At 41.6% G+C, this 25,562-nt stretch overlaps 1 protein-coding gene across 1 annotated transcript; it reads right to left on the reverse strand.

The window, feature by feature from the left end:
- Positions 1 to 1,699: 1,699 nt before the first annotated feature.
- Positions 1,700 to 25,091, reverse strand: ISX (intestine specific homeobox). The gene is made up of 5 exons (XM_038155875.1): positions 24,920 to 25,091; positions 17,334 to 17,570; positions 6,696 to 6,847; positions 2,623 to 2,739; positions 1,700 to 1,936 (listed from the first exon to the last, which is right to left on the reverse strand). Exons 1-5 carry the CDS (start codon positions 25,089 to 25,091, stop codon positions 1,700 to 1,702), a joined length of 915 nt encoding a protein of 304 aa, XP_038011803.1.
- Positions 25,092 to 25,562: the final 471 nt, after the last annotated feature.

The following is a 25,562-nucleotide window of genomic DNA, read 5'->3' on the forward strand; positions in this document are numbered from 1 at the left end:
CCCTTAAGCAACTCTCTGTGAGGTTTAAGACATGTTTGCCAAAGCAAACCTGTGTGTCTGAAGAACTGCAGAGTTGAGGATGTCCCAAGGACTGGTGTGTCCAACCCAGCATTATGTGAAAATATCAGAGTATGAAACAATGTCAAAGTAGTATTCTAAGTTTCTTACCTTCATATCCTGACCAAGAAAAATGGTCATGTTGTGATCATCCAGAATCTTCCTCTAGGTTAAAGAAATATTCATGCAGGAAAAGCTATCTCAATGCAGGTGCTGGCTCGAGTCCCTGGGCTATTGTGCAGAGTTGTGTCCCCTTAGCTTTAGTTGATTATGATGCCTATATTCCAGATAATCATTGAGTAAGGACAATTCACATTCCAGAAACTACACTAATGAGTGACCTGCACCTAATTCAGAAACTTTAGTGTGATCACTTTTTATTCTTTTAAGTAAGCTCAAGGTCCTTAACTTGAGTGTGTGTGTGTGCCTACAACGCAGTCATCTGAAGTTGCATGAGGTGAACACCACAACTAATTTGTGTTGATTTTAATCAGTTAGGTGTTTAAACTCTTTGTTGGAGCTGAAGTTTAGCCCTGCATCGGACCTGAGTGTCCTTCAGATGACTGCTAAGATGACAGAGATGAAGATGATAGAGAATTTAGACCCAAGCAGGCATGAGGAAAGGTCTCATGGAAGACCTATAAGAGTACAGATAGAGTATATACAGTGCAGACATTAGTGGAAGCAGGATTGGACCCTGAATAAGCAGCGGAGAGAAAAGCACCATATGTTGGAAGGGGATGAGTATTATGTAAATAACAGGGATAGAGACATTTTGTAAATGGGCAGGCTGATCTCATTATTTATCTATAATTAAACTAAACTGTGGGGTCATATCATCCTATTAGACCTAGCAGATTAAACTCAGGCAGTCTCTTTTAGTTATTGTTTCTGGGGGAGTTTTGGAGCTTTCTTAATTTAGATCAAAAAATGAGAACCTTCCTCATAAGCATTTTAGATAACCAGCTGAAGAATTCTCTTGCCCCCAGAGACTTTCAGTACCAAATCCAGAGCTCAGACTGTAATATTTCAGCTCAGATTGTGTTTGTTAACCTTTATTCAAGTCAAAAACATAGACAGCAAATCAACCCCCCTCCCCCCAATTTGAGTACTTGGAAAAAAAAAGTATCTTGAAGGTTTGATTTTTGACCTAAACATGTTCTTTGCAGCAACCCAGTACATGAAGACCAGAATGTATGAGGAAAGTGACCAAAACCTGCAGAAAAAAGCGCTTTTGGCTGGACCTTAGGCCTATGTACACTTTATCCCAGGCATCTTTCCTGCCCCAAGTCATCGGTGCAATAGGGTCATCCAATGTCTCATGGCTGAGTAAAATCCCAGTCCTTTCACAGGGCTGCTTGGTGCACTGTCCTGCTGGGGAGAGGCTCTTGGTTGAACGTTTGGGTTTCCACACAGCGTGCTGCCCCTCAGGGAGATGAGGAGCTCCTTTCTGGTCCTTGGTGCCTCTTGCCCTCATCCATTGGGCTGTGGCAACTCCTGGCATCTCTCCTCAAGCATGGTGACATGGCACTACTGCCACTCATCATCCCAGCAGGTTTGCTCAAGGAGAGGAACCGCGTACCTCCACAGAGGACATGAGGAGAAAGGCATCCCCAGAGCCCCCACTGCCCCATGTCCTCCTCTATGAGGAGCTGGCACAGATACTGCTCCTTTCCAACTTGCGGGGTAGCAGCGAGCCGTGAGGGGGCAGGACATTGAAGACCAAGTATGGCTTTGGGAAGGGCAGCAGCTCCATGTGGTGGGGAGCAAAGGAGAGCGTGCTGGGCAGCCAGGCAGTTGTCAGCTGTTCTTGCAGTGCTGAGTAGTATCCCATGGCAGGATAGGAAGCAGAGAGCTTTCTTGGCATCAAGCTAGGAGCCTTTCAAGAATAAAAGCGTAGTCTCAGGTGAATCAATATGGACTTCTACATGGATGAAATTTACAATCAACCTTATTTGTTTCCCTGGTGATCAGTAATTAAGAAGATAAGTTTAGAAAAACAGACTTCCTAAAACCCAGTGGTGTGTTGTCACCCAAGACACAAAGCAAAACACTCTTTTTTCTAGCCATGAAAAAACTCCTGTCAGGGAAAGAGCCTGTGTGGCAGTTTAAAAAATACCAGTCCTGGACTGCTAAAGCATAGGCCAAGGTACTGGTCAGCCTAACCAAGGCTGGATGTAATAAATAGATTCTGTCTGTAAATGAACATGGCCTTGTGGCTGCAAATGTCTTAGGTCCTCCTCTTCAGGAAATTTCTGATTATAAAGACACTCTGAGTCAAAGTACGATATACAGGGAAGTGATTTAGAAGCAAAATGGGGAAGGACCACCCTACAAGAGACACCTCACAGAATATTTACGAAACAGGTTTAATTCTATGAAGAAATGTGTTATTTGATCAGTGGATTGATGGTGGGATTTTTTTTTGTCATCACATTGCCAGTTTTGTCTTTTCCAGTGCTTCTTCTCTGGGATAGTCCCACTGCATTACTGGTGAAGTGATTACTTGGTGAAGGATAGCTGGCTCTCCCTCACTGGCTTTGACACAAAGTGTCCAATACTCACTGTGATATCTGACTTGGGAGCAGGAATGAAATCAACTTCTGTCAGATACTGAAGGCCACCAAAGTTGTTGAACTTTTCATGTTTCCTCCACTTTGCTCGCTGATTCTGGAACCAGATCTGGATAAAGGCAAGAAAGAAAAGGTACAGAAATTAACAGAATATGAAGGAGGAACTTCTCACGGCCAACTGCTTTCCCTAAACTCTGAGCATCTGAAAACATTGACCTCCAGCTCAGCAGAACCAGGGGCTGAATCTAAAGTAAACCACTGGGTTTGACAGAGCACTTTTCACACATTGCATAGCATATGAAATCTCTGGACCATGATACCTTGTTTTCTGTTGTGGCTCACAGAAGAATTAGGATCATCCTGTTCAAGGAAAGACAGTATTGCAGGTTTTCCAGGGCTCTCTGGGGAGAGCAGATCCTTCTGTGGACAAACCTGTGCAGTGGTCAAGGCACAAAGCATTCTGTTTTCCCTAGAAGGTGTGACATCTCATGACAGAGCTCTTCCACCCTGTTTCCAAGTAAATAGACTGAGAAAAGATCCACCAAGATGTTTTGCTGGGCTGCAATATAAGTGTGTCACCAGTGGAGATGTAATAACAGGGTTCTACCTATGTTTAGCTGGTAGCATTTGGAAATTCACATAAGGGACCTAAGTGAAAGACCCAAGGGGATCACTCAGCAATCTGAGTACGCTGTCATTTGTACTGGAAAGCAGACAACTAATTTTCTCTGGGGAGATCCTTTCATCTGACAGCTGATTTGACCAGTCTGCCTTCTGGCAGAGGCATAAATGTATTTATTGTGCAGCTGCATTTGTGCATCTTGCTGCACTGCTGCGAAAAGTTGAAGCCCCCTTCAATCGTAGTTTGTAGCTTGCTAAGGGACTTGCTGTTTGAATGTAAGCAAGTGGTTCACATGAAGACAAAGTGTTGGTTATTGAAGACAGGTGCTACTGGATGTAAATACATATGTATTTTAAGCCAAATAATGAGCAGCTCAGTTATTTCTGCATCTCTCACCCAAGAAGTAATGGGAATGCCAGGAGCCCTTTGCTATATTGCTGATAGTTAGCTGCTATATTGCTGATAGATAGAAGTATCTGGGGTTACTGAGAGGACAGGTTTTTTTATCTGGGTTTGCATGTGTCTGGAAACTGCTTAGTCTGTATGAACTTTTCCATTCCCTTTCTACCATGCAGGAGTTTTATGGTGAAACAGCACCATTTAATATTCACAAAGTGAGAGAGGGCAAAGGGGGCACTCCAGCCAACATTCAGTCTCTGAAGTGCTCCTTCTAAAATCTGCACTTGGGATAAAGTTCTCACTTCATGGACTTACTTTATTTAACTAAAGGCAAAGATTTTAGCACTTCTCAGACCAAACTGCTCTTTTTTTCCCAACCAGCTGTCCAGCACCCTTACGTCTAAAATGATTTCTCCATACCCAGCATTTAATTGTGTTTTAAACCTATTCCTCATGCTCTGTCTACCTTTATCAACCTAATGCACAGAACCATAGACTGGTCTCAGTCTGGAATGCATCTTTTAAAGATCTGCTGTGGACAGGGGCATATTTCACTAGACCAGATTGCTCAAAGCCCCATTCAGCCTGACTTTGAACACTTCCAGTGATGGGACACCCACAATTTCTCTGGGCAATCTGTTCAAGTGTCTTGCCAATCTCACCATAATTAATTTCCTCCTCATACACAAAGTAAATCTACCTTCTTTCAGTTTATAACTGTCACTAATAATCTCACCTTAAAAAGATGAGTTTGGCAGTATCTATTTTCATGAACCAGTACTGATAAGCATTAAATATGTTATCTTTTCTTTAACTCTCCATTAACAAAATATACAGTTCTTTTCACAGTTTTTGCCAAAAATCAATGTTTGTCTGACAGGCCAGACATTATCTGATTGTCCTGTTTACCCTTGAAATACTGACACATTAGATTTCTTCAAGGCCTCTGGAATGGAATGTCTCTCATGCTCCAGAACTGATTAAATATCAACACTGATGACCTAAACTACTTCTCAAGCAGCTTTTTCAGAAACACCTGGAGGTAAGTTACTTAGATGTGTAGATTAAAAAATACCTGTCTGTAGCAGCTGCTGTTCAACATTATCCTTATAGAAAGTGTTACCTGACATATTTCAAAGGATAGAGCAGAAATTATGACTGAACTTCTTTGCCATTTATGCATTATCCTTGACAGTCCTACTGTTTCTACAAAGCAACAGACCAATATAATTGATCACCTTGAGGTTTTTTTGTTCTTAATCGACTTTTATTGAGTTTTTGATCCTTAATTTTTCTGACCAAAGCTTTGGCCTGCACCCTCCTGCTTTTCTTATTGATTTTTTATAATTTCTTGTTTCTCATGTTTATTCATACAGGATTCCTAATTTTTTCTGTGTAACACATGCAGTTATACAGTTTCATCTATCCATTTAATGTTGCATTCCACAGTAGCAGATAACAATTTGTTTACATTTGTTCCTGAGGCCCTCTGAGCTTCTCAGAAGGAGAAAATCCTAGCAAAAGCATTTTCATAAAATATCATGGCTACAATTTAAGCTATGATATTTTATTTTATTTAAGCAATCATAACTTTTTTCTTGATTGGAGGACACAAGATTTTTCACAGTTATGAAGGGTTTCATTTGGTTACCAAATGGTCGTTCACTTAATTTTTCAATAAGTTATGTTTCTGAGGTGATTTAACTTATACAAAGCTTTTAGCTTTGTGAAAACTATTTCAAAGTAGCAAGAGCACATGAAAATTCTCTGTGTGCTGTTTGATTTGTGTGACAAATGCAGTCAATTGAAACTGTAACTTGTAACTTGAACCTAAGTTACTGCTAATTTTTAGTTCTGTGGCTGATTTCCCTTTATCAGCCAGGATGAGGTCAAAGACAGAATTTCTTGTGTCATGTATAACACTGTCTGAATTGGGAATTTGCCATCTGCACTTCATACATGAGGGACTTTTTACTTCTTTCATTTACATCTCAGGTTGATGTTTCCTGTAATAACTCATTTTTATTTTCCCCATACAGATTGTAAATAATTTTTTTAAACAGAAAAATACCTTATTCTTTCATGTGATTCATTGTTCTGTGGAGACACTGACTGGCAGCTCAGCTTGTCTTTTATGCTGTTGGAAATGCATTGTCAGAGTACTGGTATTGCTAATGGGCAGATTGTGGCAATGCAGGTCTAATTCTCCCTGTCACCTAACGATGAAGCAATATTATCATGGCTAGTCAATAGTCCCAGGCATGTCGTAGTCAATAAACAGCTCTGTGTTGAACTTTGATTGTTAGAGAGGGATATATGCAAAGAAGTACACCAATGACTACAGCATTGCAGCAAGTGCAGAAACTGCCTCATGCAAAAATCATCACTGCAGTGCCTGGTAGGCAACACCAAATGCCAATACAGAATGGTGTGTATATTTTAATGTAGCAGATTTCCTACGCAGTAACAATTTGGGGTCAATTTTCAGCTCAGTCAGCAACATTATATTACAACTGGGGGAAACCAGATTAGTTTCTGTGCACTGGAATTATAGCCAGGGCATTTATAGCCTGTCCTATCGAAATACAGAACACTAAGAAGCACTTCCATTTTGGCAACTATTTTCACATGTTTTGAGACCTTGTGGAAGATGGATGTGGGTGACAGTTTGTACTGGATGAATATTAACCTATAAATGGTTGATAAATGATCAATAAATATTTTCATAAATGGCTGCTCTGTCGCTACAGAGTCCAACAGGTTACTCATAACCATCTGTAACTCCTATTTGCTATGCATTTGGTATGCTTAGAGCTTGTGTTAACCCTTTGATTAATTCCATGTTGTTAGTCACAGCTGGGCAAAAAATACTTCTTTCCCTATTTGTAAAAAGAGAACAGTGACAGTGGTCTCGTCTGTAGGGTAAGAGAGAGGTCACGTATCTCATTAGCATTGCCACCCAGGCTTAAACTATTAAGAATACACTCCAAATAATGAATGAATTGCAGTGAACACAGTCTTTTGGAGACACGCTATACCTATACCTGAACTCTGGCTTCTGGGAGGTTTATCTTTGCTGCCAGTTGATTGCGAATATGGACATCTGGGTAGTGAGTGACTTGGAAAATTTTCTCCAGTTCCTGGAGCTGCTCAGCTGTGAACGTTGTTCGGATTCTTCGTTTCCCTTTCCTCTCAGCTGTGAAAAACAAGGAAAAATGTATTACTTTTTACAGGAAAATGCTACAGGACCACAAGAAGATGCAGAGATGCAGCAATTTCTGTAAATTGCTCTGTAGTTAGGATGGCATCTACAACTCCTTCTAGACATGTACTTATCATAGGTGACTGGCTCCTGACATTCTCCAGCAGACAACGTGAATGCACTCCTTTATCATCAAAGGAATGAGTCAAGTGTCCATTTGTACTGCTAATTCCATGGATCCACTGCATGTCAACAGTTACAAACACCTATGTATTTTAACTACCCTAGCCCTGTAATGAGTTTGTCACCAAAGTCCTTCAGTGCTGGACCAACCCCAGACTGACTGCTGTTCTCTTCCCATACCATTCCTCCAGCAGCAGGGATAGCCAGCACTGTTAACTCTGCTAATTAACTCTGCTGTTGCAAAGAAAAGGTGTTTTTCTGACTGTACCATTGTGGTGTGGGGACTTGCTAAACAAGCTTAACCTAAAAAACTTAACCTTAAGAATAAGGCCTTAAACCCCATGCAGAAGTTTAGGTGCTGTGAATTCCAATGCTCCATTGCTTCATCTGTTGCAGTGTGATCACAAAAAGTACTTCCCTAAACACTCCTATAGTGTTTTGAAAAGGCCCTCCTACACCAGGATATTCTATTTAGATAATGAACTCTGTATAGCACTTGATGTAAGTTAGAAAGAGGTCTCAGTTGCTCTGAAATGATGCTGAAGGTCTTGCAAGGAAGAGGAAGAAGTAGCTGTAGAAAGTTCAGCCTCATTTCAAAGCTGGAATCTTCTCTGATGCACAAATGGAGTATCTTCCAGCTGACACTGAGTGACCAGCACAGAAAGCCATACCCCAAGCATTATGAATCACAGAGTTTTTTCTATTGAGCTTGGAAAGCTGCATCTGATGGGTGCATAAAAATTCTAATATTATTTTACTGACTATGATGAGCTTGCTACTCAGTGACCTGAAGTAATTCTCAATGAAACCATGTTGTTAGAAAAAACTGCTATTCTGTATGGCTGCTTTCGGTCTTCTACGGTCTGATGACAACTAACAATTCATACTATGTAACTAGAGGCATACTCTTTCTAATAGGAACAATTAACCAGACAAGGTTAGCTTAGCCCCTCAAAGAGACTTGATACCTTTCCCCCCTTTTGTTCAGCCATTAGCATCTTTTGGAGGACTAACACAGTGAAAAGGTAACTAAACACCTAGGCCAATATAAAGTGGGCTCTGTGCCAACCAGAAAATGACATTTTTCATTCTGTAATCAAAACCTCATTGTGACTCTGTTGACACAGAAAATAAGGATTAAAATATTCTGTTCATCAGCTTGGTAGGAAGGAGCCCGGATACGATACCATTGTGAATATTTCATCTTTTCTAAACCTTTTGGGGACTTTGAATGGAAACCAGTCATGCAAGAATAACTGAGGAGTGTCATTTATCATGACTGTCAATACTACCATGTCTCAGAAACAGCCTAATAAAGCTGATGTCCAACACCGTTAAATCCGTATCATTAGACTTTCCACCAGCCTATCAAAGTACTACTCATTAAACTGCAGCACTGGCTTCAGTCTCAAGAGAAAAATGTTATTTCCACTGAATCTTGCTGGCACTACGGGGGCAGAGATTTGAAATGAGAAATATTTGTGTGCGTTTATGCTAAAGGTATAAAGGGCACCTTCTAAGGAGCCCTGATCACATTTACTTGAACCTTCTCAAAAGATTACTGCAAAGGGGGTTTATTGCTATATGCAAGAAAAGTGAAATATCAGTGCTGACAGTAGAAATCTTAGGACACTACATCCCCTGTAGATAACACAGGGTTCCCAGTTCATCATGCTGTTTCTTATCTGGAAGATTTTCACCTCCCATTTACTAGATGGCTTACTACATTCTGTCCTGCTGGCACCTCAGAAATGTCCAGGACTAGAGAATGTGGCTTAAGAGAGACACGTGAGTTTCTGGTGTCTCATACCAGCTTCTTGGCTATGAAAATGACCCTTATAACTTGGTGATGAGCAAAAGAAACTCCCTATCAGTCCACTCTGCATCCTCCACATTTTTCCTTCTGGAGAGGTGAACTGTATTATAGACAAGACTCTTATGTAAGGGGAGGATCTGCACAGGGCAAAGTATCAATCCTATGAAACCAGACTTCGTAGAGCTGAAATATCAATCCTACTGAAACCAGACTTTGCAAAGCTGAAATATCAATCCTACTGAAACCAGACTTTGCAAAGCTGAAACTCATCAGATGGAACAAAATACAGTAACACAAGGTCAGTTATGGGCCAGTAGAGACTGAAGGACAAGCTTTGATTTTGAATATATATGAATTAAATTGCTAACAAAATAGACTCCTGTGAACTAATCAAGACTTTTGCCAGCAGGGAATATAGAAAACTGTATTTTTTTCAACAAGTAATCTGTCATTCTATTTTTAATTTTTTAAAAAACTATTAAGAAATGCAAAAAATCTGTGACTCTATGTTAACATTTTCTCTTGCAAGACGAAACTTCCTCTGACTGTAGCTTTGATAGTTCCCTTTGCCTTGGGACCTCAGCTTAGAGATCCCATAGCAAACAACAGCATTCAGAATTACAGTCTAATAAAGAATGTGGGTGGAAGATGTAAGACTAGGAAGTGTTGGAAGTGTAACTTTGGCTTTTCAAATGTGGCTCCAGAATCTCTGGGGAAATAAGACTCTGTCTGAGTTTCCTGAGATATTTTTTATGTAAAAGCTGGGGATATTCAAGTGTGCTTTTATGTTCTGTGAAAGTCATTTGCAGGTTAGCTGGCTGTTGAAACCAAGCCTGAAAATAGGAGGCAGCTAAACGTGTCAGCATTTTCAGATGCTTAGAGATACAGCTGTCTATACATTGCCTTACTGTTGACATTGGAAGGGCCAGATTCTCCATGCTGATAAAGCAGGATAGCTCCTTTAAATTCGGTATCAGGCTCATTTGTCCTTTGCAGATCTGCTTTATTATTAGGTCAGACTTAAAGCAAGTTGGAACATAGGAACTTTGTAGAAATAGAGATTCCTCCTGAAGGTGCACAATGGAAGGATGAGATCAATGACTACAAGTTGCAGCAAGGGAAATTCTGGTTACATAATAGGTAAAAAAATGTTTTCATAATGAGAGTAGTCTGATGTGGACCAGGAGAGGCTGTGAAGTTTCAGTCCTTGCAGATACTCTGAACTTGACTGGTCAAAAGCCTAAGCCACCTGATTTAAGCTGGCCCTGCTTAGATTTGGGGATGGACAAGATAGTTTCCAGAGGCCTCTCACAACTTATTTTGTTATGTAATCTCTGACCTCCAAATAATCATATGAAGTAAAGTCCCCCATCATTCCTTCCCTAAAAATTATGGGAGCTTATGGCATTAAGGCCTTAAACTAAGCACAGCTCAAAGCATCTGATTTGCACTTGTTTATATACACAGTTTTAGCTTAGCATATTGCAGCTTATTTCCACTGTCCAGTGTAACACAGTTTCAAGAAATTTGAGGTATGAGCAAATCAATACTGATAACTACTTGTAAAAGTTGGTTAACATTTGCAGTTTGTAAAGTAAGAGCTGCATAGCTGCAATAATCCCATACTTGGGGCAAATTTCTTCTGGACTACATTCTGTAGCAGGCAAACAGCCTGTGGTACACCTTGCACTGCTGTTTCTTAGCTGCATATCTGAATCAGCTAGAAAAATGCTGCCTCAGGGAGATCTCTGAAACTGCACCCCCAATTTGCCCTTACCCCAGTGCAGCTAGGACTGTATGAAGCCTACTTCGGCCATACACTGGAGGGACAAGGAATTAAAAACGCAGGAGAAGGGCTGGAAATCAGTACTAGCACATATTTGCCTTGAAGTAGGTAATCCAGGGAGATGAAAACTGGTAGGATCAGTTTATCTTGCTGCAATCTTCTTTGTCATTTCTGGACAGACACCCTCTCACAGTATGCGACAGCCAGATCCAAAGATTCTGCATCTTCTTTGACAAGGAGAAAGCAGTTACATAAGCAAGCAAGAGGCTTTAGCTATATAGCCTCAGAAATATATTTTTCTCTGTGTAACAAAGTTGACTGTATCATTTTTTCTCAGAAAGAAACTCAGGTGTGTTGAAAAAGAGCCTCATTATATCTGGTTAAGTTCTGTTTCATCTTTTTTTGCCTTTTTCAGAGAAGTTCCTCTCTCTCTCTCTCTCTCTCTCTCTCTCTCCCTATCTCTCTCTTTCTTTGTAATTCAGATATGTGGCTTCCCCAGCCAGCTCCTTCTCATGGCTTTTCTGAATGCTATTTTCTTGTGGTGAGATTCTGCTCACGGCAGACAGCCCCACAGCAAAAACCTCCAGTTGTTACAGAGTGCTGATGGCATCAGGACAAAACCTGCTTGTCTGTATAAAGGGATGTGCCCATGGCAGTCCCTCTACTAGTTAAAGAGGTGGCTCATGGCTTTCAAAAGAGCTTGTGCTGCAATATTTAGGCATGAGTATTGCAGTGTGGCTAATCTTTATTAAAGTGTTTTTTTTTCAGCCTTAGAAGGACTGGCATAGCCAGTGAGACTGATCCTAATTGGATGGGTACAATGTGCTCCAGATAGAGCCTCCTGCTAGTGAAACACAGCATTTAGCATCCAGCTGGTGCCTGTTCAGGCATTGCCAAAGTTAATTCAGAGAAGCACAACTTGAACTTTTAAAGTCTTGACCTCCTCCTTTCAGTCCAAAACTACTTCATATAGAGTTGCTTCTACCCTGGCACTGAGTACAGCGCCTAATCACCTGACATCAAGACTGAAATGCAGAGATGTACACACTTCAAGGGGTGTGAGCCAAAAATACCAGTCTAGAAACCTGTTTAAGCAGATTGTACAGTGGTGATCAGGGGAGATTCTTAAGTCTGCTTGTCAGAGGAGTTGGCAAGGAGTAGACAGTATGTATGCACCATTCATACGGACAGTTTGTTGTGGAGGATTGTGCTCCCCATCAACCATGACCCCCTCATGAATTTAACCTTTCCTGTCTGCCAGAAAAGTGATGACAGTGTTTACAAATGCTGCTGCCTGAAATGATGGTGTGCATAGCTCTGGCACAGGCAGTGGTCAGCACAGTATCTGAAGGATGAAGCAAACCATCAGATCTGTACCTAGGCCAAAGAGCCTGCACCTTCATGAACTCCTTCAGGCCAATGTGGATTTGTGTAGGTTCCCCATGCAGCTAAATATCAAGCTTGACACTTGACACATTCATTTCAGTGAATGTTTACCATAGTCAAACCTTACCTTGAAAGCAGTGGCCAGCTTAAACTAATAATGATTCTCACCAAAGAAAACAAGTTCCCCACCACTCTCTGGTCCAAAACCCTTGCGAGAAACCAGTCATTTGCAACAGGGAGAAAGCTGAGTTTATTGCAGGTTGCACAGACAGCCTGTTTTTTTCTTTATTCCTGCTCTTTGTGATTATTTGTACCTGCAAACATCTAGACACCAATCAGGAATGTTTATTTACATCCCTGTCTCTGTCATTTCCCCTTTAAGCATAAAGGGCTTGCTGAAACAATGGGTAAAAGACCTGCCCTCAATTTCAAAGAACAGTATTAAACAGTATCATATCCCAGGGCTTTAATAAAAAGTTCTACAACAATTCTGGAGAAGCTAATAAATACTCATTAAGACCTTTGAAATTAACTAATCATGATGTGCCATTAGCTTTACAATTGGTCACATCATACAGATTTGACTAGAAGAAACAAATTAACCTCTGGGTCCTGTGTAATGTACCCTTTGGATCCAAAATTCCCTGGAAAGAAGTGACTGCTTGAGGAAAGCATTGAATGTTAACATTTGCTTTAAATAAATAAAACTCCAAACCCAAAACCCATGAAGAAACAACACAAAAGGAATTTATGATAGTCCCCAGCTGTTGACAGCTTTGCTTTATTCAGTGCTTACTTGTACCAGTGAAACTTCTATGGGAACGGAGTTTGAAGGGTGAGAATAAAGGATTCAGGTTTTCATTTAATATCCAGGGTGTCATTATAAACAGTCAAGCTTCAAAGAGGGAGAAAACAAAGAATCAGCCTTCAACAATACCTCAAGTAAACCCACCAAAACAAGGTCAATGGTCTAGGGCATTTCCAAGTGTATACAGAGTAACACTGCGCTTTAGAGACACAAAAGGCTGGTAAGACAGCTGATGGCAGCCAAATTATATATATGAGCATTTCTTTTTTTTTTCCTCCTGCTTTTCCTTTTCATTTAAAATTGTTTCCTTTTGTTCTGCAGGACAATGAGATGCTTGTGCCCTTTCTCATAGTCCCATTGGTGTAGTCTAGGCAGCTGATACTTATCTGGGATTGCAATTGCACAGTGCTTCATTGTCTCTCGGATGTTTCAGAAATACATTAAGGTAAGTCAGCATATTGGGGAAAAGACTGTTCCATGAGAGATAAACCATGCTGTTTCACAGTGATACATGGATTTGACCATATTGTCCACAAATGAACAGTACAAGTGAATTTATGACTTCAGAGAAAACATAAACATTGAGCTAAGTATGTCTGCAACTGGCATCAGTACAGAGGGAACATGACTTATACTGGACATCCTCCAGAACTGAGATTATCTTTATACTTTCTGTTGTCTTTATGAAAATTGCTGCTAGAATTCATCAATATGCTTTGGGATCACAGATGCTATCATAACAATAAAACAATTAGATTAATAAAAACATCCCTGGGCTTACAGTCAGCAATGTGCAGAAGATTTTTCCTATGGAAATATTTGGGTGATGTTGACTCATTAGGGGTCTTCTCTACAGCAAATAATGAAGACATGAGCTGCAGGAAAGAACATAAACCTCTGAATGTGGTTCACAGCCTGAACCCCTCAGTGGTTCACAGCCTGAACCCCTCAGTTTCTGGAGGAATTTGGGGTCAGCTCTGTTTATTGAAGCATGATCTATGCAGTTTTTGAATTACTGCCCAGAGAAGAAATCCCACAGGACTGGACATCCACCTGTGTCTGAAGGTGATGCTGCTACCTGGCTTCTCCAAGGCACCAACTGCTCCTTTGCTTGAGCAGAAGACTGGAACCATTATCTGTGTGCAATGCAGGGCACACTCACACACTGCCTTTGGATGTAGTTACAGTGCACACCTGCCCAATGTATACAATCAGACTCAGCATGTGTAAAAGACTCATTGCAAAATGATTGCCTAGGGGGATCCAAACTAGGCTGGGATTTTGTACTTGGCAATCTCCACCAGGAGCTGCTGCAAGGAGGCAGGTCAGGCAGGCATAGGGGTGTGTTATCCTCTCAGGCTCCAGTGCTCTACTCTTTTGAACTGGCAAGCTGAGTCCCAGGGAGGTCAGAGCAGAGAGAAGTAAAGGAAAGTGGGAGCCCAGGATTTGGTATTTACATAGACAGGTGCTGAGAGGGTGACCAACAACCACAAGAGTTTGCCCTTCTTGCTCTGACGTTTTGAATACCTTGGCAGCGATGTTGGTTGCACATGGCAAAGGGGCTGCAATGACTCATCTCACAGAAGCTGGCCCAAACAGAGTCTGTACCTGCAGCTTCAAAATAAGGCCTTCTTTCAAATATCTTCTTCTAAAACAGATTTTATCAAAGCTGCTTCTGCTTCTAAAATGGGCTCCATCAATGCTGCTTTCCAAGAAGCCAGGTTTTCTGAAAAGGCTCTGCTGAGCTTTCATGCAGAAGGCCACAGGTGAAGGCATACAGCATTCAGAATGAAGGTACTCAAATTCAAATAAGGGTTTAGTAAAACTAAATGCCAGTGTCAGCATGTCTCTAGCATATGAGGCCTCTTCTTTTTTTGCTTACAATGCAGCCTCTAAGTTCAAAGTACAAGAGGCATTGCTTCCTGCAAGTGATTTGTGATAAGGGCATAAATCTATTTAGCTTAAATGACACTGCATTTCTAAACTCCTTAGTGGCAGAAGCCATTTTGTGGGGAAAAGGAAAATTTTAGGGAATTGTTAGAGTTTCCTGGACATATGCTCCAAATCCCATACTCAGGGTCACAGTCGGAGTGCTCGTTATCTCAGACCACATGCCCATGAAGGAGGCTATTGTCGAAGCCTCTTCCTCACCTTTCTCCTCCCATACAAAATAGCACCAAAGCCCAGCTCTCCTGCCTCCAAGGTAATTGTATAGCATTCCTTATTTCTTCTATTCCCTGACAACTAAACAGATGTGTGTGTCTAGATAGAGCCCAGAGCCCTTCCTCACAAACCATCAATAGATGCGTGCTAAGAGAGAGGTGAGGGAATGCCCCACTAAGGGCTTCTGATGTCTTTTCACATCAGAAAGGTCTCCTGCTGCTGAGGTTGGTGATGTTCCTCTGAGTGCTTACAGGCATTGTTGGTGTGGGTGTGAGGGAGGTCCTGGGGACACCTCCATGGATATGCTATGGGCATTTGGGACTGCCAAGGTGCCTTGTCAGAGGACCTGTAACTGACCTGTAGCTGCCATGCCAAAAGCATGTCTGAAGCCCCCCACAGTTGACAGGTATATAAACAGAAGTTAATTTGCTATCAGCTGGACTACAGACTGCTTCCAGGGATGAGGCAGTCTGCCCTTCCTGCAGGTGTTGTTGCTGACTTTGTCTGAGAAAGGTGATACCTGCCACAGCCAGAGGCAGGAGAAAAAGAGCTGCCAGCTTTTCCCCTGTAATGTAAAGTGGAAGAAGGAGGCTGAAACTTGAGATACAGGAAAGTATTTTAAACCCAGGCCTCCAGCTCTCTGCTAGGAATAACATAGTGTATGAACAGGATCCGAAACATCATTGTTTGCACACTACAGGGAAAATGTCAATCCACTGCTTTAGGAATCTCCCTCCTTCTCCAGCCAGTTTCTATCAAAGGCTTGGCAACTGCAGGAACCAGTAGCCTAGAAAATGGCAGATCATTAAACCTCTGCTTGGCTTCAAAACCTCACTGTGACCAGGGAACTGAGGGATTTTGCTTAAAATGCCTTTAAAATACATGCTGCCATTGAAGGGGGCTGCTCATGTTGGCTCCGTTTTGTGCAGATAATTGCTTCCTCCCCTGCTTTACTGATGAGGCCGGTACCCACCATGGTGCTGGTCAATGAGGCTAAGTGCCAAGTCAGGATAGCCACCTCCCAGCTATGGTGTGATCCTCCTAGCTGGAGACTCCCTCATACAGAGAATACGTGAATATTCTACTTTTATACTCAAAGGCAACTCTGAGAGCCAGATGCATACAGCCCTGGTTCTTCTATGAGGAGGGCACATGATTTAGCCCTGCTGTCATGAGTTGCGTGTAGCTTACAGGGCAGAGGCAAGCTAAAATTTCCAGTTATCTTACAAGGCTTCTCCCTGCATCAAACTGATGGCTGTCTTGTGCAGGAGGAGGAGGTGACAGCAGCTTGTCACAAGACTCATGTACACCATGACAGCAGTGGCAGAAACAAGGATTTTCTTTCAAATGTATTTCACAGAAAGTGTTGCTTCTCCTGCCAGCTTGCAGAGTATGGAGCAAGGATGATGTCTGAATCTCAGGAAAGCCAGCTGAGTAACCCCACATCTGCCATCTTCAATAGACTTAAATGAAATGCCTTCTTTTCCCTGGAGTAAATAATAACAGACTATGCAAAACCACCTTTCTGCTGCTGCTGAAAACCTATTTTCTGGAGTGTAGTATGAATGTCTGTATTTACTTTTCCTCAAACACAATGAACTTAGAGAAATTTTTGTCACATGCTGCTAATTAATTGTCATCTGTCTGTTAGGAACTTGTCTTGTTCAGGTACCACAAATCCTACTTAGCCTAAAGTCTCTGTGTAACATATTGGAAAAGGATATTTGTATTTTCCAGTGCTTTGGCTAAGAGATAGACCACTATTTACCAATGCTTACAACTAATTAAATTAGCAGATTCACCAACATGGCCAGCACTGAAAATTGTGCCTGACACATCCTGCCAGATCTACTGCCTGTTGCCAGTTCACCTGTGTGCATGCTGATGACCTCTTCATCACCTCTACAGTGGGTCCAAGGTGTACAGAACACATTGAGCTGACTCAGCTTATTCACCAGCCTCTCTCCCTACGTTGTGCAATGCACTTTTTCCAGGAAATGGGTGTTGCACTACCCTGGTAGTGAGGCTCAGAAGGTGGTTACTCCTCACACCCCAAGCACGAGGGCAATAAACACCCAAAGCAGTCCCTACCACTAACTTTAGTAGAGTTGGTAGGACTGAGCTGGAGTTTTAGCTCATTTGTGGCTCTTCAGTCTTCTGGTGGTAAGAATGAAGAACTGTCTCTGTGACTCATCCAAGAACTATGACCACCTACTGTGACTCAGACAATGGAGACACTTCTGCTGTCTGTTGCTTGGTATTGCCATGTACATAATTTTAAGATAACAGCTGGGGTTTGGGGCATTGAAGGGAAAAGTCTGGATATGGAGGCACTCACCATGAAGTGGATGGTCCACTGGGATACCACATAGCTGATCTTCCTCATGTTTTCTTTTGCCTTTCAGACTTTCACGTCCTGTGTCCTCACTCAGACAGGATACTGGGTTGGCAGTAGGTCTTCTGCAGTGAGCTGCCTGCACTCTCCTTGCTTTGGCCATGGGTGTAGCACACATGGTTGGAAGAAGCATTTTGGCTGAAGGTAAGTCACAGTCAGACTGACTCCGGCTGCTGGAATCTGTGACGGACACAGCACAAGACAGCTTTGAATAAAGCAGCCATCATTCAGTGCACCTTCCAGTTTGTGTGAAAAAAGTGGTCTGGATATTGTATCATTCAAGCCTGATCATACTTAAAATGGCTCTAATCCTTCTGTGCTGTACTTCAATGCCAAGATTACCCCATGTAGCAGACAGAGGATCTTGGTGAATTAGACCTCCAAATCTTACCTGTTTTCTGCTTCCTTCCACCTTAAAACTTTTAATGGTCCTTATAAAGAGATTTTTTTAAAAGGACTGTAAAAAATAAGGAGACATAACCAGAAGATCGAGAAATCTCAGCTTCCCTGTCAGTATCCAAATTAGTGGCTGCCTTTTTGGAAGAACTTGGAAGCAAAGTGGATATTGAGCTGCTCTGACAATCTGTCAAGAAGATTGCCATGGAATTTTCTGGATGCCAAATGCTTTTAAAAGTCTGATCCTTTCTTAAATGTCCCAGTAGGTACATCTACCCTATAGAAAATGGGCCAATGAATAGGCTAAAAGTCAGTGTCTTCCCCAGTTCAGGTCCCTATGTCCTTGTTTCTCCATCTGGGCTTTCTGCTCCTCTGATTTAGGCATTGGACAATTCTAAAGGCAGCCTTTGCCCAGGCTGTCATCATTTTCCCTCTGCCTTTATGACAAGTGATGCTGGTGATATCTAGAAAGGTACTGACAGCAAACTCATTTTTGCGAAATCACCTGCACGCTCTTCTTGACAGGACAAAACAGGAGAAGCGTGTGTTGGCCTATTTTCACTAAGTGCAGCTGTAACATTAATTTAGATTTGAGCATGGACATTATAAACAATCTCTACAGTAATGTCAGCAGCAACCAGTGATGTCCTGTGTTAGGACACCTGACCCCAAGTGCTGAGGAAATTGGCCCCAGAAGCCACAATCTTTCTTCAGCCATAGTGTTGCCTTACTACTAACACCATTACCTCAATTGTGTAGTAGGGGCACCACAAAGATCTTCCAGATGACTTCTCTGCCCTCATGAATGTAGGATGAGTTCTTACTCCTCCTATGAATGTAAGCAGACCTTGCAAAGCCATGCACTGAAACGTAACACACTGGGAAACCTCCAGGTTTATGGCAGTGGGCTGTCTGTGGCTGCTAGCATCTCAAGAGAGTTACACCAAATACCCCACTCTTCACCTCCCTTTTCTGTATTACAGCCTTGCCATAAACCCTGATGCTGAATGTTTGATGTGCTGCCTTTGGTAGTTGCAATCATGGCTCAATTGACTGATCAGAGATAAGACATCTGTGTCTGTGCTGCTTTAATGGCAAACCTAGAATTTGCTCTAGTTCTGCTCCCCACCTGGACTTCTTTCCTTGGAAAGCCAGAGTAAAAGGCAACACATAAACATAATGTACCCATTGGGGAATTTAGGTTTCATGGTTTGAATGGCCTGCGAGCAAATATGACAGTACAGGTTTGTCCGCTATTATTGCCAAAGAACATTAAAATCCTAATGTAGTAATGGACTGCACCCCTGAGCAGTCTCCCACATCTGGGCTCTGAAGTTTACTGTACCTGTGGGTGGTCCCCTCTCCCTTCTCACATATAAATGGCAGCAGGTGTGAACCACTACAGGCTGTACCTGAAGAGACTCCACTTTTTAATATACATTTTATTTGTGTATATATATATATATATATATATATATAATTTGCTGTCATGTCATTGGTAAAATATCTAACTTTTTAGACTTGTTAGAGATTTATTTTCTCAAACAAACAAGTTCTACTTGAAAGCAGTAGTTTTGGAGCAATGATAATTATAATATCTGGAGACAAAGTACCTAATTCTGATTATTCTGCCCTCACTAAGAGCTCACACAATAGGAGTTTTATAGAGGGTTGACACTTACATGAAGAAAATGAAGTTATAAGAGCTCCAAAAATTAGCCAGAGCCTAATTTCAATAAAGAATAATTGTTCAAATGTTATCTATTTAAAATATCACCAATCTGAGTAACCTTCTAAACAAAATTACATGTGTACAGTCATGTGGACCTTAAAAACCTGGCCCACCTCTGCATTTGAGGCACATTGTGCAAACTGGAACTCATTTTATTCCTTTAGTATCAACTAACTTAGAGTTTTCTGGTGAAAAAACAGGTGACGTTTCGAATAATATTTGTGGGATAAAGGAGAAGGATGGGGCTGGGAATAGTCACTAGCATGAGGCAGGGGTTAAATAACAGATGATCAGAGGATATCAGTACTGGAATAGGTTCCTAGCCTAGGATTTCTATCTTAGTCTCCCATCCCTAAATTAAGGACTAGTTGCACTCCTTTGCTAGATGTGATGCTATGAAAATTCATATGTTACAAAAGTTATGATGTTTATATCCTACAGTAATGAAAAATGTAAGGGTACCTAAGCAACGTGTTCTTATGGGGAGTGATAAAAGCTTTCTAAGAATGAATGACATTAGCATTTCCTAAATTGTAGAAGACTTTTCACATGTCTTTATTCTATATATACAACTTTCCTCCCCAATATTTTTCCTGAGATGCTCACATACCTCAATGATGAACACAAGTTATGTATAAGCACAGATAGAGCATTTACAGACTGAAGAAAGAACAGGGAGGAAATGGAAGACAGTCCCAGGCAGATGGGAAAATACCAATGTCTCTCTGACTGGTGAAAAGGAGTGTGAGGATCTGTTGTTTGAGATCAAAGAAGTATGAACCTCAAAGTATGAACCTCTGAATTAATCAAGGAGTTTTTTTTTCTGGAGGATAAGATTGAAGGCAGATAATACTGAGTTTACAGCACATAGCTGAGAGTTAGGAGCCTCAATGCTGTTTGCATTGCAACCTTCTCTGGTGTTTGCTGTTCCGACCAAGTAAAAAGCCTGCCTGAAGTGGTTGCTCTTTAGGTCAGCTTGAATTTTTTTTTGGTACACATTCATGTGACTCCAGCAGGGAGCTCTGAAAAACAGCTATAAAGTGACATGGGGCAAAACTTCCCCCAGAGAATGCAGTTTTCTTTTTTTTCTTTTTTTTTTTTTTCCCAGAGAAGGCAATGACATTTCAGCCCAGCACAACATGAGATGCTTGTTACTGTCATGCACAGAAATGACTTTGACTAGTTGCTCAAAATGGTCTTTTTGTCTTGACTTTCAGTTGTATAGGAAAAGATGGACAATTTCAGGCAAGATAGTAGGGTTTCACTTTGAAAGCAGAGGTTATTTCAGATGACCTAAGTTCCATTTAAGCCTTGTGTAATCACTGGAGAGAGACAGACCTGAGGAGGCACAAGGTTTATGATTTTAGGGTCTTACTAAGGCTATGAACAGGGAAGAGTCTATCACTGAGAAACTGAAGCATATTTGTATTGTGGGTTTTTTCTATTTCTTCTACATATTTTTCTTTCTTTCCTATTTTTTTGCTTGCCAGGTTTATTGGTTTTCCTTGCAATAGGTGGGGTGCATTGGTCTTTTTGGCCAGGTGGTATCTGTTCAGTTAGATTCCTTCAGTTTGTTTCCTCTTTAGTGATAAAGATGGGTGGAGTGTTGCTAAAGGAGAACAATCACCATATTGACATGTGTGTGTGAAGTGGTGGTTGTATTCCTATTGATTTGCATATCCTTAACATGATGGAGCATAACACAGGCAGAATGACAAAATTACCATATCTGTTACTGCTTTCACTATTAATTTCCCAGGTGTAACACTCTCATCCCAAGCTTTCCCTGACTTGACAAAGGATCTCCTGTTGGTGAAACCTCACTGGCAGAAACCAGAGGACTAATGAACAATCACTTCAGATGTAATTTCAAGTACATTAAAATCAGGTTCCCAGGAATTTCAGAACAATTTCTTTTCTGAAATAGGCCTGATATTCTTTTGTGTTTTAAATGAAAGAGCTGACACAAGGGAGGAGATCAGCACTCACTGGGTGTTTGTGTTCCTTGCAAAGGCCATGGTTACCCTTTCTAAGCATTGTAACAAAGGGTTGAGAGGAGAAGCACAGACTGCATACTTGTCTTCTTGTCAATTTTTTTTTTTAATTTGGTAAGAGTCTTTCAATTATTTCAACAGCTTCAATAACTGCAGCTCCAGGTCCTCTAGGTGTTGTGTTTGTGCTGTGAACTCCCCTATGACTAACACTGCAACTGGAAAGCCAAATGCTTCAGAGAACACTGCACACTCCTTATTCCAAGTCCCACCGGAATTACACTCACAAAAACATGAACTTAGGAGTCAGGCCCAGAGATCTTCCCATACCATTCTGTGAGAGGCTAGCACTGTACATCACAAAATCCCTTTTGTCAGAGACTCAGAATAATTTGTTAGAAGCAACTTCTAGAAGTCATCTGATCCAGCACCCATGGGTTTTCTTGGGAATCTTGGTTTGCACTCCTCATTTGGAATCATAGGTTGGAAAAGACCTTTAAAATCATTGAGTCCAAACATTAGACCACCAAGTCCAACCATTTCTGACATTCTGCATCTTCTGCTCCCCTGGTCCTACCCATCCCCTCAGCTGATGACTAGATTTAGACTCCAGGACAAGTGTGATCTTGGTACTGAGACTGTCTACATCAGATGGTAATTTCTGGCCTCAGTATTTACCTTACAGTAACCTGTGTGGTGCCATATGGATCTTCCTGTCTCTCAAATGAATCATACCTTTGGTCAGATAAATACCATGGAGGATTGTGGGGAATGTTCTTAAAAGCCTTAGTAAGATATAACTAACCCCTGACCTGTAGTACTTCCTTCTTTGCTGCTGCTGAACTGTTATGAGAAAGCAGCTGGATTTGTGTCCCATCCTGGAATTTCCAGCAAATTCCCTAGCTCATTTCAGTTCCCTGACCTTGGCCAGCACTGAGCCATACTAGATGTGGCTGACTATTTACACAATTTTTTAAATGACAGTGTTATATGGCATGAAGCTGAACCACTTAGATGGAATACAACAATTATCCCAAGATGTACAGCACAGGGTATTGCACTTCTGAAATAAATATACCTTATCTGAATAAATCACAGTTCTGCTCGGAAAGCAAAGTGTAATAAATTTAGGTACCACATTCTTAGGTAAGAAAAAAAGAGTGAAAAAGTTTTGTTTTCATTTTTTTTTAAATTCCTCGATCAATTGCAAAAACAAAGTACAACATTTTGGAAGATTACTACAGCTTTCCTGTTCTCCCACTGCCAGCAACAATTAAATGAATCTTCACATATATATGCTGTTTTCATTAATTAATATTCTACCTTTCCTTAAGTTTATGAATCCAGCCTTGCTTTGAAGCAGGGGAGAGAAGAATTACTATATTCTCTTGCTGCAGCTACAGTCTCTCTCTGGTGTGAAGGTGGTGAAGAAAACCCAAAGGCAAGGCCTGATGGTTCTGCCTGCATTGCTTTCAAGATGAAAAATTGACTGTATGCTGAGGCGGAGCAACTTGGGGTGAGGCTGCACTGGCAGGGCAGTAGTGCAGTCCCAGGAAGCCACCACGTCCTGCATGCTGACTTGTCAAACCCTTGTGCTTGCAGTGGCCAAGACACACTTAGCTAAGACACACTGCCAGAGCTCACAGCAGCATTTCTCCCCCTTCACAACCCTTGGCACATGGGCCCTACCGTACCAGCAGCAGCATCAGCCACGTCCTTGTCCACCTCTACAAACTACCAAGTTCTTGCTTCTTTCAGGACTGGTTGTCCAGTTCCAGTTGGCAAAAGCAACTTAAGAAAACCTCCAAATGCTCCAGTCCTCCAATAGTCCCAGTGGCAAAACAGGCAAGCAACATGTGCCAAAGCCTTCAGCAACTTTGTTTTTTCTTTGGAACAGCTTTTTCTTTGAGCAGATGACCTGGAGAGGTCCCCCCAAACCCCAGTTATCTTATGGTTCTGGGAAAAACCAGCAAAATGCTATCCTCTTTCCCAAACACAAGTTTCTGTGGAAAGCTACAGTTACTGGCACAAAGGCAGCAGCGGTATGTTCAACCCCAATGCTGTGAGGTGAGTAGTGGGTTGACTGCCACACAATGAGGAGATGAGTTATCCCGTGTCACAGATGAACAAAAAGAAGTCCAAATCTTGTGCAAAGCATGACTAAGAGTCAGTGTTAGGGTGCTTGAGTCCAACCCCAGTAACTAATGTTACAGTAGTGAGTAGTTTCCCTCACCCTTAGGTCTTGTTTGCTTTCTATGCAAATAGCCAATGGTTTCTTGGACTGACAGGCTTTTGGAAAAAGACTCTTTCTTTTACTAATGGGTGGCTCATTCAGTGTCCTGGGAAATGGGGTCCTGATCCATGAAAGTATCTCTCTATATTACAAAAAATAAAGTTTAGCATTAAGCTTTATTGAAAGCAGTTGAGCGAGAGGCGAGCAAAAATTTTGTGCCAAAAGTACAGGTCTTTTTTGTTTAAGTAGATCTGCTTGTATACATATCTGTTTTTTTATGGAAAGTGCAGATTGAAAAATATTAAAAAACACTTAATCCAGAAAATGCTGGATGTTGTTCTTTGTTTAATGAAAGGAGACAATTTCTGTGGGGGTAAAAGCTCACTCAAGGACAGAGTAACTAAACTGTGAAAACTGAAGTAAAAAAGTCTAATGCACTTGTTGGTTTGCTAAGATCAAAGTCATGCAAGTTTTCTACTAGCTGTTTTTATTTAGTTCATGAAAGAACCTAGTGTCCACGATGATAAAAAGAAATTATTAAACATATATGCTTTCTCTTTTCTTATTCCAACAAACAGGTTCTAACACTTCGGGGTAGCTACCATTACCCTTACAGATCATTTCTCCTGCTTGAGGGTGAGTGGTCAAATTTATCAGAAGAGGATGCTGATATAAGATTTGGCTGTAATTCCAGACAATAGTCAACTCCTGGTATAAGTAAACCTCAAAAATTTTTGTTAAGTTGCAGCAGTCTTAGGCTCAGTTCCTGAGTCTGAATACCTGTCCTTACAGCACATATATATATTAGTCTTTCCCCCCTCTACTAGATAACAGGAGTATTGTTTTTTAAAAGGAAAGATGCTGTATTTTTTACAATAAGCACTCCTCACTGAAGAGAGCTACCTGAAATAACTTTCCAGGTTGCATACTCACCTCTCCAATGACATTGAGGCTTTACAATGTACCAAACCCCAGAGTCCAATCTACTGCGAGGTTGAAAGCAAATTATTTTTAAAATATTATTTCTGTATATATAATGAATGATTTATACCTGATAAGGGAAATCCCAAATTCCTCTAAAAGTTTAAGAATTAAAATTCTAGATGACTGAACCTGACAGCTTTTGGGATCAGAAAAGCAAGGAGCATTTTCATTCAGTTTTATAACTGGTACTTACCAAAGGCCAGCGGTGACCCTGCTTTTAGGAACGGAGGTCTCTCAGCGTAGCTACTTCTATTCCTAGGTTCACTGTTCGGGACAGTGCTGGCAGAAGGTTTCTTTAAGATTTCCTCAATGGAAAACGACAGGCTGGGCTTCCTCTGTCCAGCACACGTCCGGGGGTCCGTCATATTCCTGCCAAAGTGGCCGTGGGACGCAGAGTGCTGTCGTGCTGCCCTGGGTACGGGAGCACCCCGAGGCACACGCGGCTGGGATGGTGCGTCTTTCTCCCCACCCATGCCCGGGTGACCCGCGGCAGCGCTGGGAGGAGAAAAAGGCGACCCGCAACTCAGGACACACGCCTGATCCTCGCTGCTGATCACCCTGGGACCCACACCTGCGCTCCCTGCGTCTGGGGAAGGCAGTGTTAGAAGTGGGGGTTGAAAGTCTTACCAACCCCACCCACTACTAAGCATTCCCCCTGCCTCTCGTGTTTACGGAGCTCTGAACAATCGCATGGCCATTCCAGGAGGAGGTGTGCTCCTTGCAGAACCAGGAGAAAAATGCCCTGGGAAGAGTTGCCTCTTGTTGGTAAATCCTGTTTGTGAGGTAGTTATCTTCCTTTTCTGCTTTCAGGCTGAAGCCAGGAAAATGCCCACTGG

The sequence above is a fragment of the Motacilla alba genome, chromosome 1A, assembly GCF_015832195.1.
Source record: "Motacilla alba alba isolate MOTALB_02 chromosome 1A, Motacilla_alba_V1.0_pri, whole genome shotgun sequence".
Taxonomy (NCBI): Eukaryota; Metazoa; Chordata; class Aves; order Passeriformes; family Motacillidae; genus Motacilla; species Motacilla alba.